The 19,514-nt window shown below is 52.5% G+C and overlaps 8 protein-coding genes across 8 annotated transcripts; 1 reads left to right on the top strand and 7 right to left on the bottom strand.

Annotated features, from left to right (window-relative positions):
* Positions 1-2,167: 2,167 nt before the first annotated feature.
* Positions 2,168-2,919, bottom strand: FA10DRAFT_287320 (hypothetical protein; the record flags this gene model as incomplete). The annotated part of the gene is made up of 2 exons (XM_025524136.1): positions 2,168-2,193; positions 2,271-2,919. The coding sequence occupies 2 exons, from the start codon at positions 2,917-2,919 to the stop codon at positions 2,168-2,170; spliced, it is 675 nt and encodes a 224-aa protein (XP_025376650.1).
* A 2,496-nt stretch (positions 2,920-5,415) lies between these two features.
* On the bottom strand, positions 5,416-6,130 carry FA10DRAFT_295328 (hypothetical protein; the record flags this gene model as incomplete). Its single annotated transcript, XM_025524465.1, has 2 exons — positions 5,416-5,469; positions 5,534-6,130. 2 exons carry the CDS (start codon positions 6,128-6,130, stop codon positions 5,416-5,418), a joined length of 651 nt encoding a protein of 216 aa, XP_025376649.1.
* Positions 6,131-6,945: 815 nt separating this feature from the next.
* Positions 6,946-8,535, bottom strand: FA10DRAFT_295327 (hypothetical protein; the record flags this gene model as incomplete). The annotated part of the gene is made up of 2 exons (XM_025524464.1): positions 6,946-7,709; positions 7,782-8,535. The coding sequence occupies 2 exons, from the start codon at positions 8,533-8,535 to the stop codon at positions 6,946-6,948; spliced, it is 1,518 nt and encodes a 505-aa protein (XP_025376648.1).
* Positions 8,536-9,311: 776 nt separating this feature from the next.
* FA10DRAFT_261261 (hypothetical protein) lies at positions 9,312-10,434 on the bottom strand (the record flags this gene model as incomplete). The annotated part of the gene is made up of 2 exons (XM_025520066.1): positions 9,312-9,369; positions 9,425-10,434. 2 exons carry the CDS (start codon positions 10,432-10,434, stop codon positions 9,312-9,314), a joined length of 1,068 nt encoding a protein of 355 aa, XP_025376647.1.
* A 1,872-nt stretch (positions 10,435-12,306) lies between these two features.
* FA10DRAFT_145549 (hypothetical protein) lies at positions 12,307-14,267 on the bottom strand. Its single transcript, XM_025518064.1, has 4 exons — positions 14,044-14,267; positions 13,941-13,973; positions 12,409-13,876; positions 12,307-12,331 (listed from the first exon to the last, which is right to left on the bottom strand). The coding sequence occupies exons 1-3, from the start codon at positions 14,094-14,096 to the stop codon at positions 12,433-12,435; spliced, it is 1,530 nt and encodes a 509-aa protein (XP_025376646.1). The 5' UTR covers positions 14,097-14,267; the 3' UTR covers positions 12,307-12,331; positions 12,409-12,432.
* Positions 14,268-14,393: 126 nt separating this feature from the next.
* Positions 14,394-15,054, bottom strand: FA10DRAFT_261259 (hypothetical protein; the record flags this gene model as incomplete). The annotated part of the gene is made up of 2 exons (XM_025520065.1): positions 14,394-14,467; positions 14,514-15,054. The coding sequence occupies 2 exons, from the start codon at positions 15,052-15,054 to the stop codon at positions 14,394-14,396; spliced, it is 615 nt and encodes a 204-aa protein (XP_025376645.1).
* A 1,043-nt stretch (positions 15,055-16,097) lies between these two features.
* On the top strand, positions 16,098-17,960 carry FA10DRAFT_232231 (subtilisin-like protein; the record flags this gene model as incomplete). Its single annotated transcript, XM_025518897.1, has 2 exons — positions 16,098-16,628; positions 16,719-17,960. 2 exons carry the CDS (start codon positions 16,098-16,100, stop codon positions 17,958-17,960), a joined length of 1,773 nt encoding a protein of 590 aa, XP_025376644.1.
* A 207-nt stretch (positions 17,961-18,167) lies between these two features.
* FA10DRAFT_287317 (hypothetical protein) lies at positions 18,168-19,192 on the bottom strand (the record flags this gene model as incomplete). The annotated part of the gene is made up of 2 exons (XM_025524135.1): positions 18,168-18,947; positions 19,040-19,192. The coding sequence occupies 2 exons, from the start codon at positions 19,190-19,192 to the stop codon at positions 18,168-18,170; spliced, it is 933 nt and encodes a 310-aa protein (XP_025376643.1).
* Between the last annotated feature and the right edge of the window lie 322 nt (positions 19,193-19,514).

Genomic DNA, 19,514 nt, shown 5'->3' with positions numbered 1-19,514 from the left:
CTGATTCTATATCAGCGTCAATGTCCATGGACTCCATGCTCTAATCACCGAAGCGACTTCCAGCTCACATTCAAGCTGATCCAGGCCAGGATGGCCAGGCCTCAGAGATCCAGTGGAGGAAAGTAGAAGCAACTCTCGAGAGCTCAGAGGGAAGGAGCGGTCTAACGGCAGAGATGACGATCGTTTCAAGCTAATCGAGGTCCGAATTACACAAGCCTGAAATCAAATATCTCTCAAGAATCATCTTTTAAGCAATTACTCAATAGCAGACACTATCTTGCCACTACGAGCACATGGCTCGAAATTGTATGTCTGCTTTTTCCCTTATTTTCGGGAAAAAGCCCTTAGGTCGACCTCGTTTTCTTGCGTCGGCGTGGTGTGGCGACCATTTTATCCTTCTTTGAGTTGCCTTCGATTCTCGCCTCCTCTCCGCCAGCTCCCAGCAACGATTCTCCGCTCGTCGTTTCCTGCCAGGTTTCTCGCGGAAGGTAGGGTCTGGCTTCTTCAAATGTCTTCAAGAGCGTTTTGCGGCTTGGATAATCCCGAATAAGTCTGATTACCTTGTTTGTGTCGATCTTCGTCCATGGTTTTCGGGTCCTCTTCTTTCCTGTTCCGTCTGGGATCCACCGCTGCAACCGTTCTTTCATAAGCCTGATAGCTCTACCATCATCCCGTTCCCTCTTTTGCTCGAGCGTTCCGGTGTACCCTTTGGCCAATTTGGCGTTGCTCGGCCCGAAGCGTCTACTATAATAGTCAATTTGGTATCCGGGTTGTTTGCTCTGCCATTCTTCCTTCAAGTGCTGTTCCTTGAGGCTTTGAAACATCTTCTCATCAATCAACTTTTTGTTCAGGCCTTTCAGGGCGAAAAATGGTCTTTTGGCTTGAAACGGATCTTCCTTGAGTCTTCGCTGCCTGAACTTGCTAAGCGCTTGGAATATCGCCTTCGTGAGTTGTATCTTCTGATCTTGGCAAGACAGATTTTGATGAGAGGTCTTCTTGAAATCATTGACGACTTTTCTGGTGATTGCGGCAAGCTCGGCTTGAAAAGATTTATTCTTTCCTCGCACCTCAGCGCTATGCCGTGCTGCTGGACGTACGTTGGGAGACTCTGTGATGGTATCTATCGATTCTTCAGATGAAGCTGCGCCTTCGTCTTCAAACTCTTTCTGAGGACCCTTCCGCCTTGACCTGAGGCGTCGAGGGATAGTAGGGTCTTTTTCTCTCAGTAACTTTAAAAGGTCCGAGGTGAGCGATGGCGCCTGTCCTTGGTCGCCGTCGGGGGGGGGGGGCATCGTCTGACATATCGCTTGAATTGGCTTGCTCAGACCTCCAAGGAATATCTGAATTTGCCCCCGAGGTTTCATCGGACTGAGAAGACTGATAAAGGCTAGGCGTGGTCAAGATGTCCTTTTCCTCATCATGTTGCCCAAGCGAAGAGAGGGGGAAATCTTTCCTATTCTTATTCTTGGTCTGTCCTGAGTGGTCTATCGGATTGTGGCTATACTCCTCACTTTCCTCATGATGAGCCGGCTGGCCAGAACCATGAGTTGACGTTTTGTCTTGACGTGACTGCTTTACTTGGAAAAGTCTGTAGTCTCTTTCAAGGGCGCGGAATCTTCCTGGATCCTTGGCGATGATGTCTGTCACCTCGCGGTCTTCTTCTTCGGACCAAGGAGCAGGTCTCCTCACGACTCGTTCCGGATGATCTTTCTGTTTGAGCAGCGTAGCTAATCTCTGCCCGAGTCTTTTAGTGACTCTCGTTTCTTTCAAATTTCTTGCCTGCTCCGGCGTGAAGACCATGCCCTGCATAACTTCTTCTTCCGTGGGACCGAATCTGTCACGGAGGTACTTTTTCCTTTCTGCCTCTCTATCTTTGCGGTAGACTGTTTGGTGATATCGTTTTGCCTCCTTAATGAATACTGCGTGATACTCGTCGTCGCCCATAGTCTCTCTTTCACTTGTCAGAAGCTTGAAGCAAGGTATATGAGAATTGTACGGAAGTGTTTCTCTGACTTTTTTGCAGATGGAAAAGAGGCTTTGCGCATATGTTGCCCGGGCCTCTTCTTCAGGTGTACCGTCAGCCACACTTTGCTCATATTCCTCACGGGCTTTTTCGCTCTCTGCTCGGGTTTCGGGATTTTTTAACCTCGGCATAGAGTATGTCATCTTAGGTCTGGCAAGTGGCAAAGGTTCCTGGGACGACGATGATGGACGAACTGCGATGATCGACTTTTCATCACTCGACGTGTGAACGTGAGCTGATGACTCACTGGCTCTATGTCGGCGAGCGTCATTTGCTGCAGCCTTGAGGAACGAGCCTGCCTTTAAATTCAGAGCTTTAGGTTTCGCTTTTGCCTTCGAGAGGAGCGAACGAGTCCGCGCGGTCGAAGAAGCGTGTCGACGAGCTTGCTTTGGGTCCCAGTCGGAAGATTGAGATGATGAGGAAGTCTCTTGAGAATTCCAGTCCTCGGAGTGTGCTGAGGAAGAATTTGTCGACGAGGCGTCTCCCGGCTTCCATTCCTCGTATTCTTCTGACGAAGAATATGCGGATGGAGGTCCTTCCGAATCCCAGTCCGGTGAAGAAGAATGGAGCGAGTGCTCCGTCAAGGACTTTGTTTTTGCGCTGCTGCCCTTGGTCACTGTCTTCCGCTGGAGACGCTGGGGACGGTGAGATGTTCCTGCCTGCGCTGCTGTGGGCGATGTCTGAAGACGCGAATCATCGCCACTGCCATCGTCGGCGTCTGGCTGCGGATTATCGACAGTATGATTGGGGAACCAGTGGTCGACAAGATGCTTCTTGTGTTTTTCCTTAGTTCTCGCTCGCTTGACCAAGTTCACCGTGCCGTCTTCTTCAGCTCTAGCGACGAGAGTGACAGCGTAGAGAAGAAGGGCGAAGAGGATGAAAGAGGAGAACTTCATAGTGTCTATGGAGGGAGAGAAAAGGGAACGGCGCTGGTCGTCTCGTTAGATTTCGCACTTTATACAGATTCTTCGTACTTGCTGTGAGGCACAACCAGAAGCGAATTGGTGGCGTTGTGGCACCCGGACTCTGTTCACTTTATTGTCGGGGAGAGCCACTTTGGACTATTGCCCCTGCTACATTCAAAGGGCGCCCACGACTAGAGGCTGTGCGCGGTGAGAGTCTTAAAATTCCGGAGGTCGGCCCAGGAGCTCAAATCTCTCTCTCTCTTTTTAGTGATTCCACTTGACAATTTCTTTTGTGAAAATCTGGCAGCCCGTGTTGATAAAATCCTTCTGATGGATGCTCTGCTCTAAATGCATGCTTTTTTCAAAATTAGGAAAGCAAGCAGTCAGCGTGGACGAGACTGGCCGAGCTTCGATGTTCGGAAGACTGTGTCCATAACGGCATCAACTTCACGCTAGACATCATCAGCGATTTGCAGCACGGATCACGCAGCAGCTAGTCGAGGCCAGGATGAAGGAGCCTCTGAGATCCAGCGGAGGAAAGCCGTAGCATCTTTCGAAATGGAGAAGAGGTGTCTAACGACAAAGATTTTACTAGGCCGTCCTCATTTTCTTGTATCAGCTTGGGGTAGCGATCTTTTTTTCCTTCACCGACTTGCCCTCGATTCACTCCTCCCTTTCGCCGCCTCAGGCGATGGGCCTCCGCTTGTCGTTTCTTGCCAGTAGTGTGGTGGAACGTGTCTTTGGCTTGTTCAAATAATCCAAAAGTTTCTCGTTCCATGGATGCTCTTGGACCAATTTGAAAAGCACATCTGTGTCAGCCTGCTCCCATGCTTTAGCTTCTCTTCCCCCCTTGTTCTTCTTTTCCTCAACAAGTGAAGGTCTCCAGTTGGCTTTTTGCAACATATAGCGCAACCTATTGCGTATACGAAGAGTATACGTTGCTCTCTCTTGCTCAGGCGTTAACTTGTCCCCTCCGGCCAACTCTTGCTCGCTCGGTTCAAGGTCGGTATTGATTTTTTCTTGAATGCTCTCTCCAATATCCTGGTCTCCTATAATGAAAATTCTCTTGGTGCACCCGACCAGCAAGCTTTTTGAAGAGCTCCTTGTCAACCAAAGAATAGGTGCCTTTCATGGTAAAGAACCTTCGGTGCGCTTGCGACGGGTCTTTTTTGATGAGTTCCTCTTTGTACTTTTGGCGCTCATTAAAGATCGCCGTGGTGAGCATGATGCTTTGTTGTCGGGGGGACTTGCCTGGCGGAGGTTGTTTTTCAAAATCCTTGATGACGTCTTCGGTAAGCTTTTCAAGCTCTGCCTGGATACGCTCTCCGCCCTTTCTATACCTCCATGGTGTAGTTGGCTGTATTTTGGGAGAGTCGGTTGAGAGATCTATCGGCTCTTCCTGCGAAGCGGCACCGTCGTGTCCAAAATCTTTCCAAATGCGTTGGTCTTCTCGTGGACGTTTTTTTCCTGACCTAGAGCGTCGAGGGATAACAGGGCCACTTTCTCTCAGCAGGTTTGAAAGGTTCGAGGGGAGTGAATGTGCCTTTTTTGGGTCGGTACCCTTCATTGTCCCGCCTTCATTTGACATGTGGTATGAAGGGGCTTGCTCATGCCCCCCAGGGATATTTGATTTTGCCCCCCAGGTGTCATCGGATTGAGAAGACCGACGAGGGCCAGGCTTGGTCGAGCTACCAACATCATCTTGGCCGAGGGAGGAGGGAGATAGTTTCCTATTTTCCTTCGCGGTCTGTCCTGAGCGGTCCATCGGATTGCGGCTATGCTCTTCAGACTCCCCATGATGAGTACTGTTGACTGGCTGGCCCGAGCCATGATCTGCCATTATGTCTTGACGTGACGGCATTTGTCGGAGAGATCCAAACTTGCGTTGAAGGGCGCGGAACTTTCCTGGGTGTTCGGCGAGAAAGTCTTGCACCTCGCGGCTATCTTTTGGCGTCCAAGGCATAGGGCGCCGTCCGACCCTTTTCTCATCATCTTTTATTCGGCCTCGAAGCTCGCCGTCTACCCTCCGTGAGAGTCGGTTAGCTGTGGTGCGTGCTTCATAATTTTTTGCCTGCTCCGGCGTGCGAACCATACCCTGGTTGACTTCCTTTGCAGTGGGACCATATTTTCTACGGTGATTCTCGTATGCCTTCCTGCCCTTGCTATAGGTAGCATTGTGCACACTTTTTGCTCGTCTCATGAATGCCGTGCGACGGGCTTGACTCAGGATCTTTTTTTCAACTCCAAGAAGCTTGAAGCATATTCTGTCAGAATCATGCGGAAGTCTTGCCCTGAGCTCTTTGCAGATTAAGAAGATGCTTTCGGCAAGTGTTGCCTGTGCTGTTTTTTCGGGTGTACCAGCTGCCACGCTTCTTTTATAGGCTTCCAAGGCTCTCTCGCTCTCTTCCCGGGCTTTCGAATCATTCATCCTCGGCATCCGCTCTGTCTTTATGGGCCCGTGAGGTGGCATCTGTTCTGGTGACGATGTCAATCGACCAATTGCGTTAATTTGCTCTTTAGCACCCGAGGTGTGAACGAGTGCTGATGAATCACAAGCTTCATTACGGCGAGCGTTATCTGTTGCAGTCTTGGAGGACGATTCTACCTTTGGATCGAGAGCATCAGGCTTCGTCACTGCCTTTGAGAGAGACGCCCGAGTTCGCGCCGTCAGCGAAGCATTCTGCTGAGCTTGGCGGGGATCCCAACGATTCTGCGAAGGATAAGATGCTGAGGAGGTCCCTTGAGACTTCAAGTCCTCAAACTGTGCTGAGGAAGAATATGTCAAGTGAGCGTCTTCCTGATCCCATTCCTCAGACTCTGATGTTGAAGAAGATGTCGAGGGAGGGCCTTTCGATTCCCGGTATTGTGAAGAATGGAGCGAGTGCTCCGTCGAGGACTTCCTTTTTGAGCTGCTGCCCTTGGTTACTGTCTTGCGCTGGGGGTGTTGAGATGCTCCTACTTGCGCTTTTATGGGTGATGTCTGAAGATGCGAATCGTTGCCGTTGCCATTGCCATCGTCGACGTTTAGCAGCGGAATTTCACCAGAGAGATTGGCAAACCAGTCGTCGATAAATTGCCCCTGGTGTATCCTCGTAGTTCTCGTTCGCTTGACCAAGTTCACCCCACCGTCTTCTTCAGCGCTAGCCACAAAAGTGATAGCATGCAGAAGAATGACGATGAGGATGAAGGACGAGGACTTCATGGTGTCTATGGTGAGAAATGGAAGCGGTCAGTCGTCTCGTAAGATGTGGCAACTTATACAGTTTCATCCTAGTTGCAGAGTTTCTTTTGGTCTAAACACGACCAGAAGCAAGTGGTGGCGTTGTCGCACTCGGACTCTGCTCGGTCAATTGTCGGGGTGACCTATTTTTGATGCCCCGTTCCTACCGCTTCGACTTTTTTAGACACGTCTGCTGGTCCGAGCGCGAAGCGCCGAATACTTTGCCTTATGACGCTCCTTTTTCTTCCCACCTACTCACATCTCTTGCTCTTACTTGTAGTCTGAATGATCGGGAGAGTCGACCGCTTCGCTGTCACCGCAACAGGCGGGGCTAGAAGTCACCTCACTTCTCAGGCGAAGCCTAGGAGAGCTATAATTTCCCGGGTTGAGGTCTTCGCTGACGTTTGATCGACCCGTAGGAATCGATCAGCTCGACCGACGTACTTCCTCAACTCCGTCAATGACTGCGGGCACGCCGAGCGACCAAATTCCACTTCGTTCGACAAGTCAGATGGAAAAGAGCGGTCTAGATATGTCGATTGCTTCAAGCTATTTGAGGTTCGGGTTGTACAGATCTCAAAGCGGAACAGAGCGAGATTTTAACACACGACGTTATTCATTATGTACAGTACTCTTATGACACAAACCTCACAATGCTGACGAGACGGTACAGGAGGTCCAGCACTCAGTGGTCTACTTTCCCTCTTTGCCGGTGTACAGCTCTTCCTTCATCCTCATTTTCTTGAACCGGCTTGGGTCGACGACCATCTTGCCCCTCTCTGACTTGTCCTCGTTTCTCACCTTCTTTCGCCGCCTCCAGGCGATGATGGTCCGCTTGTCGTCTTCGTTTCTTCCCAGTACTCTGGCGGAATCTTGGCTTTGGCCTTGGCCTCGTCGAACAATTCCAAGATTTTTTGGTGCTTTGGATGCTCTCGGACAAATCTGAAAAGCTCATTTGTGTTGGACTGGTCCCATGATTTAGCAATCGGTCCAGGACGCCGCTTTCTCTTTTTTCCCTTAACAAGTGGGGGTCTTCGGATCGTCTTCCACAACAGATCTCTCAGCCTCTTGGCTGTCGAACGAATATTCCTTGCTTTTTCTTGCTCAGGCGTGAGAATGTACCCTTCGGCCAACTCTTGCTTGCTCGGTCCAAAGCGTTTGTGATAATTCTTCCTTGCGACCTCGTTTGAATAGCCGAGGTTCTTATTCCGATATTTCTCGCTGGCAACACGATGAGAAAGCTTCTTCATAAGCTCCTTGTCAATTAAAGGGTAGGTATTTTTCACGGCAAAGAAGTTTCGACTGGCTTGCGACGGATCTTTCTTTATCGTTGCCCGTCTGAACTTTTGGCGCGCATTAAAGATCGCCGTGGTGAGCAAAAATTTTTGGGCTTCTTCGGACTTGCCTGGGTGACTTTCCAACTCAAAAGCCTTGATGACGTCTTCGGTAAGTCTCTCAAGCTTTTCGCAAAATAATTTTTCTTGAGTCTTCGACCTCAAAGATTGGTTTGGCTGTAGACCGGGTGAGTCGGTTGTGGGATCTATCGACTCTTCCGACAAAGCTGCACCGTCGTTTTCAAGCTCTCTCCAAAAACTGAAACTTTCCCGTGGGCGGCGCTTCCGTCCTGACCTACGGCGTCGAGGGATAGCAGGGTTGCTTTGTCTAAGATCGTCTAAAAGTTTCAAGGTGTGCGATGGTGCCTTTTCATGGTCGGACGACGTCGATGGATCAACTCTGTTGATGTGCTTTTCATCGCCCGAGGTGTGAACGATCGCTGATGACTCATTGGCTCCATGTAGGCGACTTTTCTTTGCTGCAGTCTTGGAGGAGTCTCCTACTTCGACTTTAAACGCTTTAGGTCTCGTCGCTGCTTTTGAGATGGAGGCACGAGTCCGTGCAGTCGACGAACTGTATTGGCGAGCTTGGTGGGGTTCCCACTCCTCGGAAGAGTAATATGCTGACGAGGTGTCCTCAGACCCTGCTGAAGAAGAAGACGTGGGGGGAGGACCTTCCGGCTCCCAATCTTGCGAAGAATGGGGCGAGTCTTCGCTCGACAGCTGCCATTCTGCACTGCTTCCTGGCAGATGGTCGGAAGACTCTGGGATGACGAAAGACGCTGCTTTGTTCCGCTGGGGCCTGTGAGATGCTCCTGCCTGCGCTGCTTCGTGCGTTGTCTGAAGACGCGGGCTATTGTCGTTGCCATCGTCAACATTTTGCTGGTGGAAAGCACCATACTTGGCAAACCAGTGGTTGTTACGCTGTTCCTTGTGTCGCTTCTTAGTCCTCGCTCGCTTGACCAAGCTCACCTCGCCGTCTTCTTCGGCGCCGGCCACGAGAGTGACAGCGTGGAGAAGAAGAGCGATGAAGAGGAAGGACGAGAGCTTCATGGTGTCTGTGGAGACCAGAAAAGAGCGAGTACTTGGTCGTCCTAGAAGACGTGGCGTCTAGTCTCACACTTTTCCTGCTAAAAGTGCTCTCGAATGGGCCACCAGAAACGAGTCTATGGGCGTTTTCGTACCCGGAAGTTGCTCGGGGCCGTTGTTGTCCAGAAATGTTGTTTTACGCTCCTTCTGCTTTAAGGCGCTTACAAAGTAAGATGCTGTGCGTCAGCGCCGTGAAAGATTCAAAAGTCCCGGAGGTCACCTCAGCAGCTCAAACAATCGATTCGGATGTCCGGGCCTAATGTCAGCACCAGCTTCAGCGGAGTCCAGGCTCCAGATCATTGAAGCGATTTGTAGCACGCATCACACAGCAACCAATCGAGGCGAGGGTGTGGAGCCGCTGAGATCGAGTGGAGGAAAGCAGAAGCAGCTCTCGAGAGCTCAGAGGGAAAAAGGCGGTCTAATGGCGAAGATGACGATCGCACCAGGCTATTTGAGGTCCGTGTCATAAAGACCACAAGGTAGATCAGAGCGAGAACTTCGCATCTTATGGACCTCAAGGTAGCTTGGAGTGAGACCCAAGTACACGACGTTACTTCATGATAATGTACAGTACTCTAACGACACAGGCATCACATTACTGACGAAATGGCGCAGGAGGTCCAGGACTTAGCTGTTTCCTTACTCCTGATTACCAGGGTGCAATACTTCAGTCTACCTCAATTTCTTATATTGGCCTGGGGCAGCGACCAACTTGCCCTTCTCTAACCTGTCTTCGATTCTCACCTCCTTTTCGCCGCCTTTAGGCGATGATGCTCCGCTTGTCGTTTCTTGCCGGTACTTTGGCGGAATGTTGTGTTTGGCTTCTTCAAAGAAGTTCAAAATTGCAGCGTACCTTGGAAATTCTCGGGCAAATTTGAACACTTCATTTGTGTCGTTCTGCGTCCATGCCTTATATGAACGCGGCAATTCTTGTCCTTCGCTCCAATCTACGGGAGGCAATGAGGCCCGCCTCTGCAACCGGGCTTTCAGCTTGTGGAAAGTTGCAGATATCTCCCGTTTTCTCTCTGGCCCGGGCATTCCAGCGGACATTTTGGCCATCTTTCGTTTGCTCGGCGCAAAGCGTTGCTGATAATACTCCCGTTGGTATCTTCGATACCTTTCGGGATTTGCTTCTCTCCAATTCTTGTTGGAGACATCATGAACAAGCTCATTTAGAAGCTCCTTGTCAATGGCCTCTTTCTCGTCACCTCTGACTCTAAAGAAGTGTCTTTTAGCTTGAGACGGGTCGCTCTCGAGCATTTCCTGCCTGGCCTTTAGGCGCGCGTCAAAGATCGCCTTTGTGACCAGCATCCTCTGATGTTGGGCGGGCAACTTTGAATTATCCTTGCTTTTGAAGAAATCCTCGACGACTTCTCTGGCAATCTTGTCAAGCTTGGCCTGCAATTGCCTTCTCTGCTCATTATCATCAGGCTGGTGCAATGATGCAGCTGGTTGTATGTCGGCAGAGTCGGAAGTGAGGTCTAAAGTGTCTTCCGGCGCAGCTGCGCTTTCATTTCTAGGCCATTTCAAAGGATGCTTCCGCTCCGACCGAGGGCGTCGAGGGATAGCGGGGCCACTCAACTCGTCTGAAAGGTTCGGGGTAAGCGATATTGCCTTTTCATGGTTGGTGTGCAAGACCGCCTCGCCCTCATCTGACATATTATTTGAAGGGCCTTGCTCATGCCCCCAGTGTGGATCTGAAAGTGCTCCCGATGTGTCAACTGGTTGAGAAGACCGATGGTGGCTAAGCTTGGTTGAGCCGAACGAGGAAAGAGAGGAATACTTTCTTTTCTTCTTTGAGGCCTGTTCTGGACGAGCCATCAGATTGGGCTGGGCTTTCCCGGCCTTGTGCTTGTGATCCATCTTGTCCGCCCGACTAGAGGCTTGAATCGTCATTGCCTTTTGGCGAGACAGCCTTTTTTGGAGAGCCTTGTAACGTTTCGCAAGGTATCTAGATTGTGACGGAAACATCTCGATGACACCTTCTACTTTTTGGCTGTTAGAGTCGGTCCACTTAACAACAGGCTGCCTGCCGTCCGGCTTTCTTCCTTTCGAATTGTCTAGCCGATTAAGTCGATACATCACCATCGAGTACGCATTTTTTATCTTTCTTTGCATTTCTCTGAATTCTGTTTGCTTCGGCGTGGCTGTCGCACCCCGCTTGATCTGCTCCAGAGAGGGACCATATCGTTGATAGTACAGCTCTGCTTCCCGATCGCCTAATTTTCCAATTTGCCTCCTCCAGGGCCCATTTTGCCAACGTCTCGCCCTGCGCTGAAAACGTGAGAGAGCAGGTCCGTCCAAAGCCTTTCTTTCAGACTCGTCCAGCTTAAAGTATTGTTGGTTAGAGTCGTGCTGTTTGTTGTCCCAAGCAGCTTCCTTGAGCTTTTTGCAAATTAAAAAAAGGCTGTTCGCAAGTGCTGCCTGAGCCTTATTTTGAGGTTTACCAGCTGCCACGCTTTGTTCAAAGACGCCCATGGCTCTTTCGCTCTTTGCCCAAGCTTTGGAGTCACTCATCCTTGGAAATTCCCTTTCCCTTTCCCTTTGGGATCTGTGGAGCGACAATAAATCCAGTGGGGATGTTGATGGATTCACTGTGTTAGCCGGCTTTTCACCACCCGAGGTTCGAATGAGTGCTGATGACTTATTGGCTCCATTTCTGCGAGTATTCTTTGCTGCAGTCTTGGAGGAGGATCCTTTCTTGACTTTAAAGGCTTCAGGCTTCGTCGCTGTTCTTGAGGTGGAGGCACGAGTTCGTGCAGTCGACGAGCTGCGCTGGCGAGCGTAGTGTGGATCCCAATCCTTGGAACAGTAAGATGCTGAGGAGCCGCCTCGAGAGCTCGGCTCCTCAGACTCTGTTGAGGAGGAAGAATATATCGAGGAAGAATCATCCGGCTTCCAATCCTGCGAAGAGCGGGGCGAGTCATCCGTAGAGGGCTGCCTTTCTGCACTGCTTCCTGGCAGATGATCGGAAGACTCTGAGATACGGAAAGACGGTGCCTTCTTCCGCTGGGGCCTGCGAGATGTTCCTGCCTGGGCTACTATGGGCGGTGTCTGAAGAAGCGAATCGTTGTTATTGCCGTCGTCGGCATTTAGCTGCGGAATCTCACCAGAGAGATTGGCAAACCAGTTTTCGAAAGTATGCTCCCGGTGCATCCTCGTAGTTCTCGCTCGCTTGACCAAGTTCACCCCGCCGTCTTCTTCAGCGCTAGCCACAAAAGTGATAGCATGCAGAAGAATGACAATGAGGATGAAAGAGGAGATTTTCATCATGGTGTCTATGGAGGGAGAAAAAAGGGAAAGGCGCTGGTCGTCTCGTAAGATGTGGCAATTCACTTCACACTCTTCCTGCTTGGAGTACTTTCGAGTGGGCCACCAGACCCGAGTCGATAGGCGTTTTTGCACCCGGACGTTGCTCGCTCCATTGTTGTCCAAGAGAGCACCACAACACCCCTGCTGCTTTGAAAGGGGCATCCAAAGTAAGAGGCTGTGCGTCAACGCGGTGAAAGCTCCAAAGCCCCGGAGGTCGCCAGCAGCTCAATGGAGGAGGAATGGGCCCATGTCAATATCGATGACCGCGGACTTCACGCCCGAATGACGGAAATGATTTGCAATACTCATCACACAGCAGCCAAACGAGGCCAGTGCAGCTGCTGATATCCAGTGAAGGAAAGCAGAAGCAGCTTTCGAGAGGTCAGAGGGAGAAGAGCGGTCTAATGACAAAGATGACGATTGCTTCAAGTCATTTGAGGTTCGGTTCCTACAGGGCGCAGGGTAGATCAGAGCGAGATCTTAGACACAGCGTTACTCTCACGACACAGGCATCACATTACTGACAGAATAGCATAGGAGCTCTAGGACTTAGTGGTCTAGTTTCCCCTCATCGCCGGGGTACAGCTCTTCCGTCATTCTCAGTCTCTTGTACCGGCTTGGGCCGACGACCATCTTGCCCTTCTCTGGCTTGCTTTCGCTTCTCACCTCCTTGTCGCCGCCTTCATGTGGCGATGAAGCTCCGCTTGTCGTTTCTCGCCAGTACTCTGGCGGAATGTTGTATTTGAACTCATCAAAACGTTCACGGAGGCTCTTGAGCCCTGGACGCTCGCGGAGAAGCTTATAAAGCAGGTTTGTGTCTTCCTGTGACCATGGCTTCCGTTCGGGGCCGTGTTTACTCGGGTGGCTCGCCAACCTTTTCATTTTTGTTTGCAAGTTTTGATAATTTCGTAGCTGGTCCCTTGCTTCTGCTTGCTTCGGCGTTGGCGTTAATCCCATGACCGACCATTTCGAGCTCGGCCCATAGCGTCTACTATAAAACTTTCGTTGCTTCAGTTTCCACTCCTCATACTCCTGTCGCCGGTATGCCATGTTGTACTGCTGTGAAGCGAGAGATTTATAAAGATCGTAGTCTGCTCGACCAATGACTTTTTCGTAGCTGCTGTTCAATCGGAAGAATTGTCGTCTAGCCTGGTGCGGTTCATTTTTGATAATTTCCTGCTTGAGCTTACGGTGCGCATCAAAGATCGCCTTACCGAGCTCTACACCTTGTTCTTGGGCGGGCAAAAATGATTGATCATGTCTCTGGAAGGCCTTTATGACCTTCTGGGTAACCTTATCGAGCTCGGCCCGGATTTGTCTTCCTTGCTCATCATAAGAACCCGAAAAGCCAGATGTCTTTACATCGAGAGAATCGGCCAGAAGATCTATTGACTGTTTCGGCGCACTTGCCCCTTTCTTTTGAAGCTTTCTCGGAAAGGTCCTCCGCTCCGACCTTGGGCGTCGAGGAATAGTTGAGTCTCTTAGTAAGCCTCCTGAAAGGTTCGAGGAGAGCGATGGTGCCTGCTCTTGGTCGCCATAGAGGGCCGCCTCGCCATCATCCGACAAATCAATTGGAAGGGCTTGCTGATGCCTCCGAGGCACATCTGATGTTGCTGCCGAGGTGTGATCGGATTCGAAAGACCGATGAGGGCTTGGGGTAGTCGAATTAATTTCATCCTCATCTTGTTGGCCATGCGAGAGGAGAGAGGGATGTTTCCTTGTTTTCTTTGAGGCCCATTCTGGGCGAACCATTAGGTTGTGGTGATCTTTCTTGGCCTTCTCCTTATGGTCGATCTCGCCCACCTGACCGGAACCTTGATCTGCTGTTGTCTCTGGACGTGACTGCCTTTCTCGGAGAAGCTGGTACCTCGTTCTGAGAGTGTCGAATTTATTTGGATACTTTGCGGGGAGGTCTTGTACCTCAAGGCTTTCTTTTTGGGTCCAAGAACCAGAGGGCTGCGCATCCGGCTTGAAATGAGCGTCTAATAGCCGACTGGGTCGCTTATAATCATTGTACTCTTCCCAATCTCTTTCTTGTTCCGTCGTTGGCACCATACCTTTCTTGAATTCGTTCAAAGTAGGATCGTATCCTTCACGGGCCCTTTTTTCATCAACTTCCTTTCTCTTCTTGCGAAAGATAGCCTGTTGAAAGCTATTTACCTTCCTCTTAAAAATTGAGAGAAAGAATTTGCCCATCGCCTCTCGTTCACCATCCAGAAGCTTGAAGCAAGGGTCGTAAGCTTTGCACGAAGATGTTTCCCTGATCCTACTGCAGATCCGAAAGATCCTGTTGACAAGTGTCATCTGGGCCTTTTCTTTAGGTGTACCGTTCGCCACACTTCGTGTGTAGGCTTTCATGGCTTCTTCGCTCTCTGCCCGGGCTATCGGGTCATTCATCCTCGGCATCCCCAATGTCATGTCGAGGCTGTCAAGTGGCAACTGTTTTTGCCGCGACGTCGGTGTACTAATCGCGATGCGAGAATTTAGCTTCTCAGTACCAGAGGTACGACTTATCGCTGCTGACTTTCTGGCTCCACGTAGGCGGACGTCATTTGCTGCAATCTTGGAGGACGATCCTGCCTTTCTTTCGAAAGCTTTAGGCTTCGTTGCTGCCTTTAAGAGAGACGAACGATTTCGGGTTCGAGCGGTCGACGAAGTGTGCCGGCGAGCTTGCTCTGGATCCCAATCGGAAGAGTAAGACGCTGAGAAGGTCCCTTGAGAGTTCCAGTCTCCAGATTCAGCTGAAGAAGAAGACGTGGGGGGAGGACCTCCCGGCTCCCAATCTTGCGAAGAACAGGGCGAGTCCTCCCTCGACAGCTGCCATTCTGCACTGCTTCCTGGCAGATGGTCGGAAGACTCTGGGATGACGAAAGACGCTGCTTTGTTCCGCTGGGGCCTGTGAGACGTCTCTGCCTGCGCTGTTTTGTGCGTTGTCTGAAGACGCGGGCTATTGTCGTTGCCATCGTCGACCTTTTGCTGGTGAAAAGCACCATAGTCGGCGAACCAGTGGTTGGAAAGGTGCTCCCGGTGTCTCTTCTTAGTCCTCGCTCGCTTGACCAAGCTCAATTCTCCGTCTTCTTCAGCGCCAGCGCTAGCGAAGAGAGTGACAGCGTAGAGAAGAATGGTGATGAGGATGAAGGACGAGAACTTCATGCAGGACGAGAACTTCATGCTGCCTATGGAGGATGAGAAAGGAGAAAGATGCTGTTCGTCTCGTAAGATGTGGCAACTCAATTCACACTCTTCCTGCTTGGAACACTTTCAACTAGACCCACAGAAAAGAGGCGGTGGGCGTCTTGGCACCCGGACGTTGCTCGGGCCTTTGCTGGCCAAAAGAGTTGTTTAACGCCCCTACTGCTTTAATGGTGCTTCCAAAGTAAGAGGCTGTGCGTCAGCGCGGTGAAAGATTCAGAATACTCTGAGGTCACCTCAGCAGCTCGAGAGCAGCGATTCCATAGGTCATTCCTCTTTTGCACAAATACGGCTGCCCATGTTGGATGAGATTGACTACTGTCGTGTCCTTTTGATGGCTAGTCTGCTCTGATTTTCCAGGACTTCCTTTCCAGGGGAGCAGGAGAGCAGACAATTGACTCGGGTGACTGGGCCCATGTCGGCACCAATGTCCGTGGACTCCACGCTCCGAATGACCGAAGCAACATGCAGCAAGCATCACGCATCATCAGCTATCAAGGCCAGGACGAAGCACGCGGTCTTGCCTTCAGGAACCATGCTTTATCTTGGCCTTAGAAGGTTCTTTCCTTCGAGACTAGGGTTAGTAAGACAAAATGAAAATATATTTGAGTGAAGGCACAAACACCCCCTTCCTTAGCGCCTATTTTCGCCGATTTGTTATCATGGGCCTATGAGCGGATATTAAAGGGAAAGATGCGCAGAATGGAAGCGGGTAGCAAGCTAGAGGGTTGATCAAATCGCGTCAGTCGCATATTTTCCGCTTTGAGCGCCCGTTCAGTGGGAAATAAACCCCCCCTGCCTTGGCTGGTCTTGGCTGTGGTTTTGTGGCTACTCCTCCCCTCCATCAAACCTCACCCCTTCCCCTCCTGCCGTGCTACTCCTCCTGCCCCCACCCCCTTCCCTGTCCCCCTGTTTGGACGACGACCCTCTTTCCTCCCAAGCCTCCCTCGACCTGGGTCTCGTCTTGCACGCTCCTTTTATTCCCCGATTCAACAACACAGCAGCACAGACAACAAGGCAAGATGCAGTTTGCCATTGCACTGGCGACGCTTGTCGCCGCCGTGGGCGCCCTGCCGAGCAACATGGTCATCAAAGAGTCTGTGCACGCGCCCGAGCAATGGGTGCGCAAGTCGACGGCGCCCGACGACGTGGTGCTCCCCCTCCGCATCGGCCTCAAGCACAAGCGTGGCGAAGAGCTCGAGGAAAAGCTCCTCGACATTGCTCACCCTGACTCTGCATCGTATGGACAGTGGCTGTCGCGCGAAGAGGTCAACTCTTATCTCGAGCCCGAGGAAGGCGCCGCAGATGCAGTTCGACGTTGGCTCGCCGATCACGGCGTCCAGGAGGACCATCAGAAGCGCTCCGTGGCCGGCGACTGGCTCCACGCCGCCATGACGGTCAAGCAAGCCCGTGCCCTGCTGGGCGATGCCGACTTTGCCGTCTGGGAGCACCGTGAGACGGGCCGGCAGCTCATCCGAACGACCGAGTACGCGGTGCCGAGGTCTCTCAATGGCCACATTGATCTCATCAGCGGCACGACGTACTTTGGTCAGGTCCGATCCATGGAGACGCCCGAGATTCTCGAGGACAAGCTGCCGGCGGACTGGAAGCCGCTGGCCGCCACGAGCGAGACGGTGCAAAAGGGCCTGGACCGTCTCAAGGGCATTGCCGAAGCCGAGTCGGAGCCTGCCGACGGCAGGGTGCGCATCGCCAACGTCAACAGCGTCGACACTAATGGTGTCCCCGCCGAGTGCCACGTCAACGCGACGACGATCCTGTGCCTGCGAGAGTACTACAAGACGGTCGACTACAAGGTCAAGAAGGCACAGGGTCAGAGCGTCGCGATCTCTGGCTTCCTCGAGCAGTACGCCATCAAGTCTGACTTCAAGCAGTTCCTCTCTACCGAAAGGCCCGATGCGGCAAAGGCCGGCTACGATTTTAACATTGTGTCCATCGACGGCGGCATCAACAACCAGTCCTTGCCCGGAAGCGAGGCCAACCTGGATGTGCAGGCCTTTGGTGGCGTCGCTTACAACATTCCCGTTACCTTCTACGACGTGGCCGGCCGCCCGCCGTTCAAGGCCGACAAAAACACGCCGACGAACACAAACGAGCCTTACAGCAGCGAGTTCGAGTACCTGCTCCAGAAGAAGAAGGTGCCCAGCATCGTCAGCACCTCGTACGGCGACGACGAGCAGACTGTTCCCCTGGCCTACCAGAAGCGTGTCTGCCGCGAAATTGCCGCCCTCGGCGCGCGTGGCACCACGATGCTCTTTGCCTCGGGCGACTACGGCGTGGGCAACGATGGCACCTGCTTCTCAAACGACGGCAAAAACACGCCAAAGTTCCTCCCTTCGTTCCCCGCCTCTTGCCCTTACTCCGTCACGGTGGGCGCCACGATTGCCTTTAACCCCGAGCGAGCCGTCGACACCTTCTACAGCGGCGGTGGCTTCTCCGACGTGTGGCCCACGCCAAAGTACCAAAAGGACACCGTCGATGCCTACGTCGCCTCGCTCGGCGACAAGTTCAAGGGCCTGTACAACCCCAAGGGACGCGCCTACCCCGACTTGGCGGCCCAGGGCTCTCGTTTCGTCATTGTCATTGGCGGTCGGTACTCTCTGATCAGCGGCACGTCTGCCTCGACACCACTCGTCGCCGGCATTCTGGCCCTGGTCAATGACGAGCGACTGGCCAAGGGCAAGTCCACCCTCGGCTTCATCAACCCAGCCCTGTACTCTGGAAAGGGCGAAAAGGGCCTCAAGGACATTACCATTGGAAGCGCAAAGGGCTGCAACACCACGGGCTTCCCCGCTCAGAAGGGCTGGGACCCCGTCACGGGCTTTGGCACGCCTGTCTTTGACAAGCTGTCCAGCGTCTTTGTGTAGAGGTGTCTCCCTTGCTCTCCTACACCCCTCCCTCCCAAACCCTCCTCTTCTCTCTTCCCCTTGCACCTCCGCACGCACACACCCACACGCTCTCACTCTCTTCTGTTCCACAATTCCTCTCTTTTTTTATTTCAAGAGTGGCTGGAAACCACATCTGTAGCCAAGAAGATGAAAAGCAAGGGAATCGCAATTGGAGATTGTCTGCGCCTATTTCGGATCCTTCTTGCCATCCTCAAAGTCGAGGATCTTTTGCGCAACTTCGGCCATGTCCTTGCCCACAATGTCGGGCGTGCCGTAGATGCCGTGCGAGTCGTAGAATTCCTCGTAAGAGACCCACGCCGTGTGCTGGAAGCCGGCGGTGCGGGCCGCAAAGAGGTCCCAGGTGTGGCTTGCGACGAACCAGGTCGACGTCGCGCTCGATGGCTTGCTTCTCGCGTCGACGATGCGGCCGAGGACCGTCTTGTAGACACGCGGGTCCGGCTTGGCCACCTGGTCTTCGTCACACGAGTAGAGGCCCACCGCTCGTCCGCGTCCGTGCCCCTGCCCTTGCCCTTGCCCTTGCCCTTGCCCTTGTGCAGCTTCGAGCTCTTCTTTGGACGAGACAAGCCGGACGTCGCTGCCCAGTGCATTGCCAAACAGCTTCTTGGTCAGGTCCAGGGAGCCATTGGTGGCGCCCCAGATCTGCAGGCCGGGCCTGCTCGCGTAGATGGAGGCAAAGGCATCGACCATGCCTGGCCGCGGCTCGAGGGCCTGGAGCGAGGCCATCATCTTGTCCACCACGGCGTCGCCCGCGAACGGGTCTGTCGCGCCGTCGGCCGAGGCAAAGGTGCCGGGGGGAAGAACCGACGAGGCAAACGACGCGGGAGGGGCCAGGCCGGCCTGGAGGAGCACGCGGGGCAGCGCCGATTTGAACACGTCGGCGATCGGCCTGTAGCGGCCATTGATGGACAGCGTGGCAAAGTCTCGCTGGGCTTCGTGGTACCAGTCCTGTTCGTTGCAGTATTCATGCAAAGGTCAGTGTGGACCAGGGGAAAAAAATTGGGGACAGGGAAAGGAGAGACACAAGCACGGCGACGCACCATGACGATCAGCTCGGCGAAATTGGGGGGGTAGTCCTGCAGCTGAGGCCCAAAGATCGACTGGAGCGCCTTGATGGGCGACGACAGGGAAAAGAGCGTGCCGAGGACATCGTGCACGACGACGACGACAGCGGTGCTATTGTGTTCAGCCATGTTCTCTTTCTTAGTACGGCTGCTGGAGGAGTAAAAGCGCAACGAGCGGGAAACAGACGTGGGGAAGAACTAGCGCACAGGTGGAGGGAAAGCGTGCCGGCCGTCTTTCGCGGATTTAGCTACTACATCCAAGGTCGATGCTGGGGCCGCTACTATAAGAAACGTCTCCTTTGTGACGGTATAGAACATGCAATCGATCTCTTGAAGGCCCTGCCAACACTATGGAACAGTCGGCTTGCAGCGATACTCAATCAAGGCACGCGACAGACTCGCGAGGATTGAGGTTGTAGACGAATCTCACGGTTGCTCACTTCTGGCGACA

The sequence above is a fragment of the Acaromyces ingoldii genome (genome assembly GCF_003144295.1).
Source record: "Acaromyces ingoldii strain MCA 4198 unplaced genomic scaffold FA10scaffold_4, whole genome shotgun sequence".
NCBI classification, from domain to species: domain Eukaryota; kingdom Fungi; phylum Basidiomycota; class Exobasidiomycetes; order Exobasidiales; family Cryptobasidiaceae; genus Acaromyces; species Acaromyces ingoldii.
The sequence above is the reverse complement of the archived record's forward strand: the minus strand, read 5'-3'. Positions and strand labels throughout refer to the sequence as shown.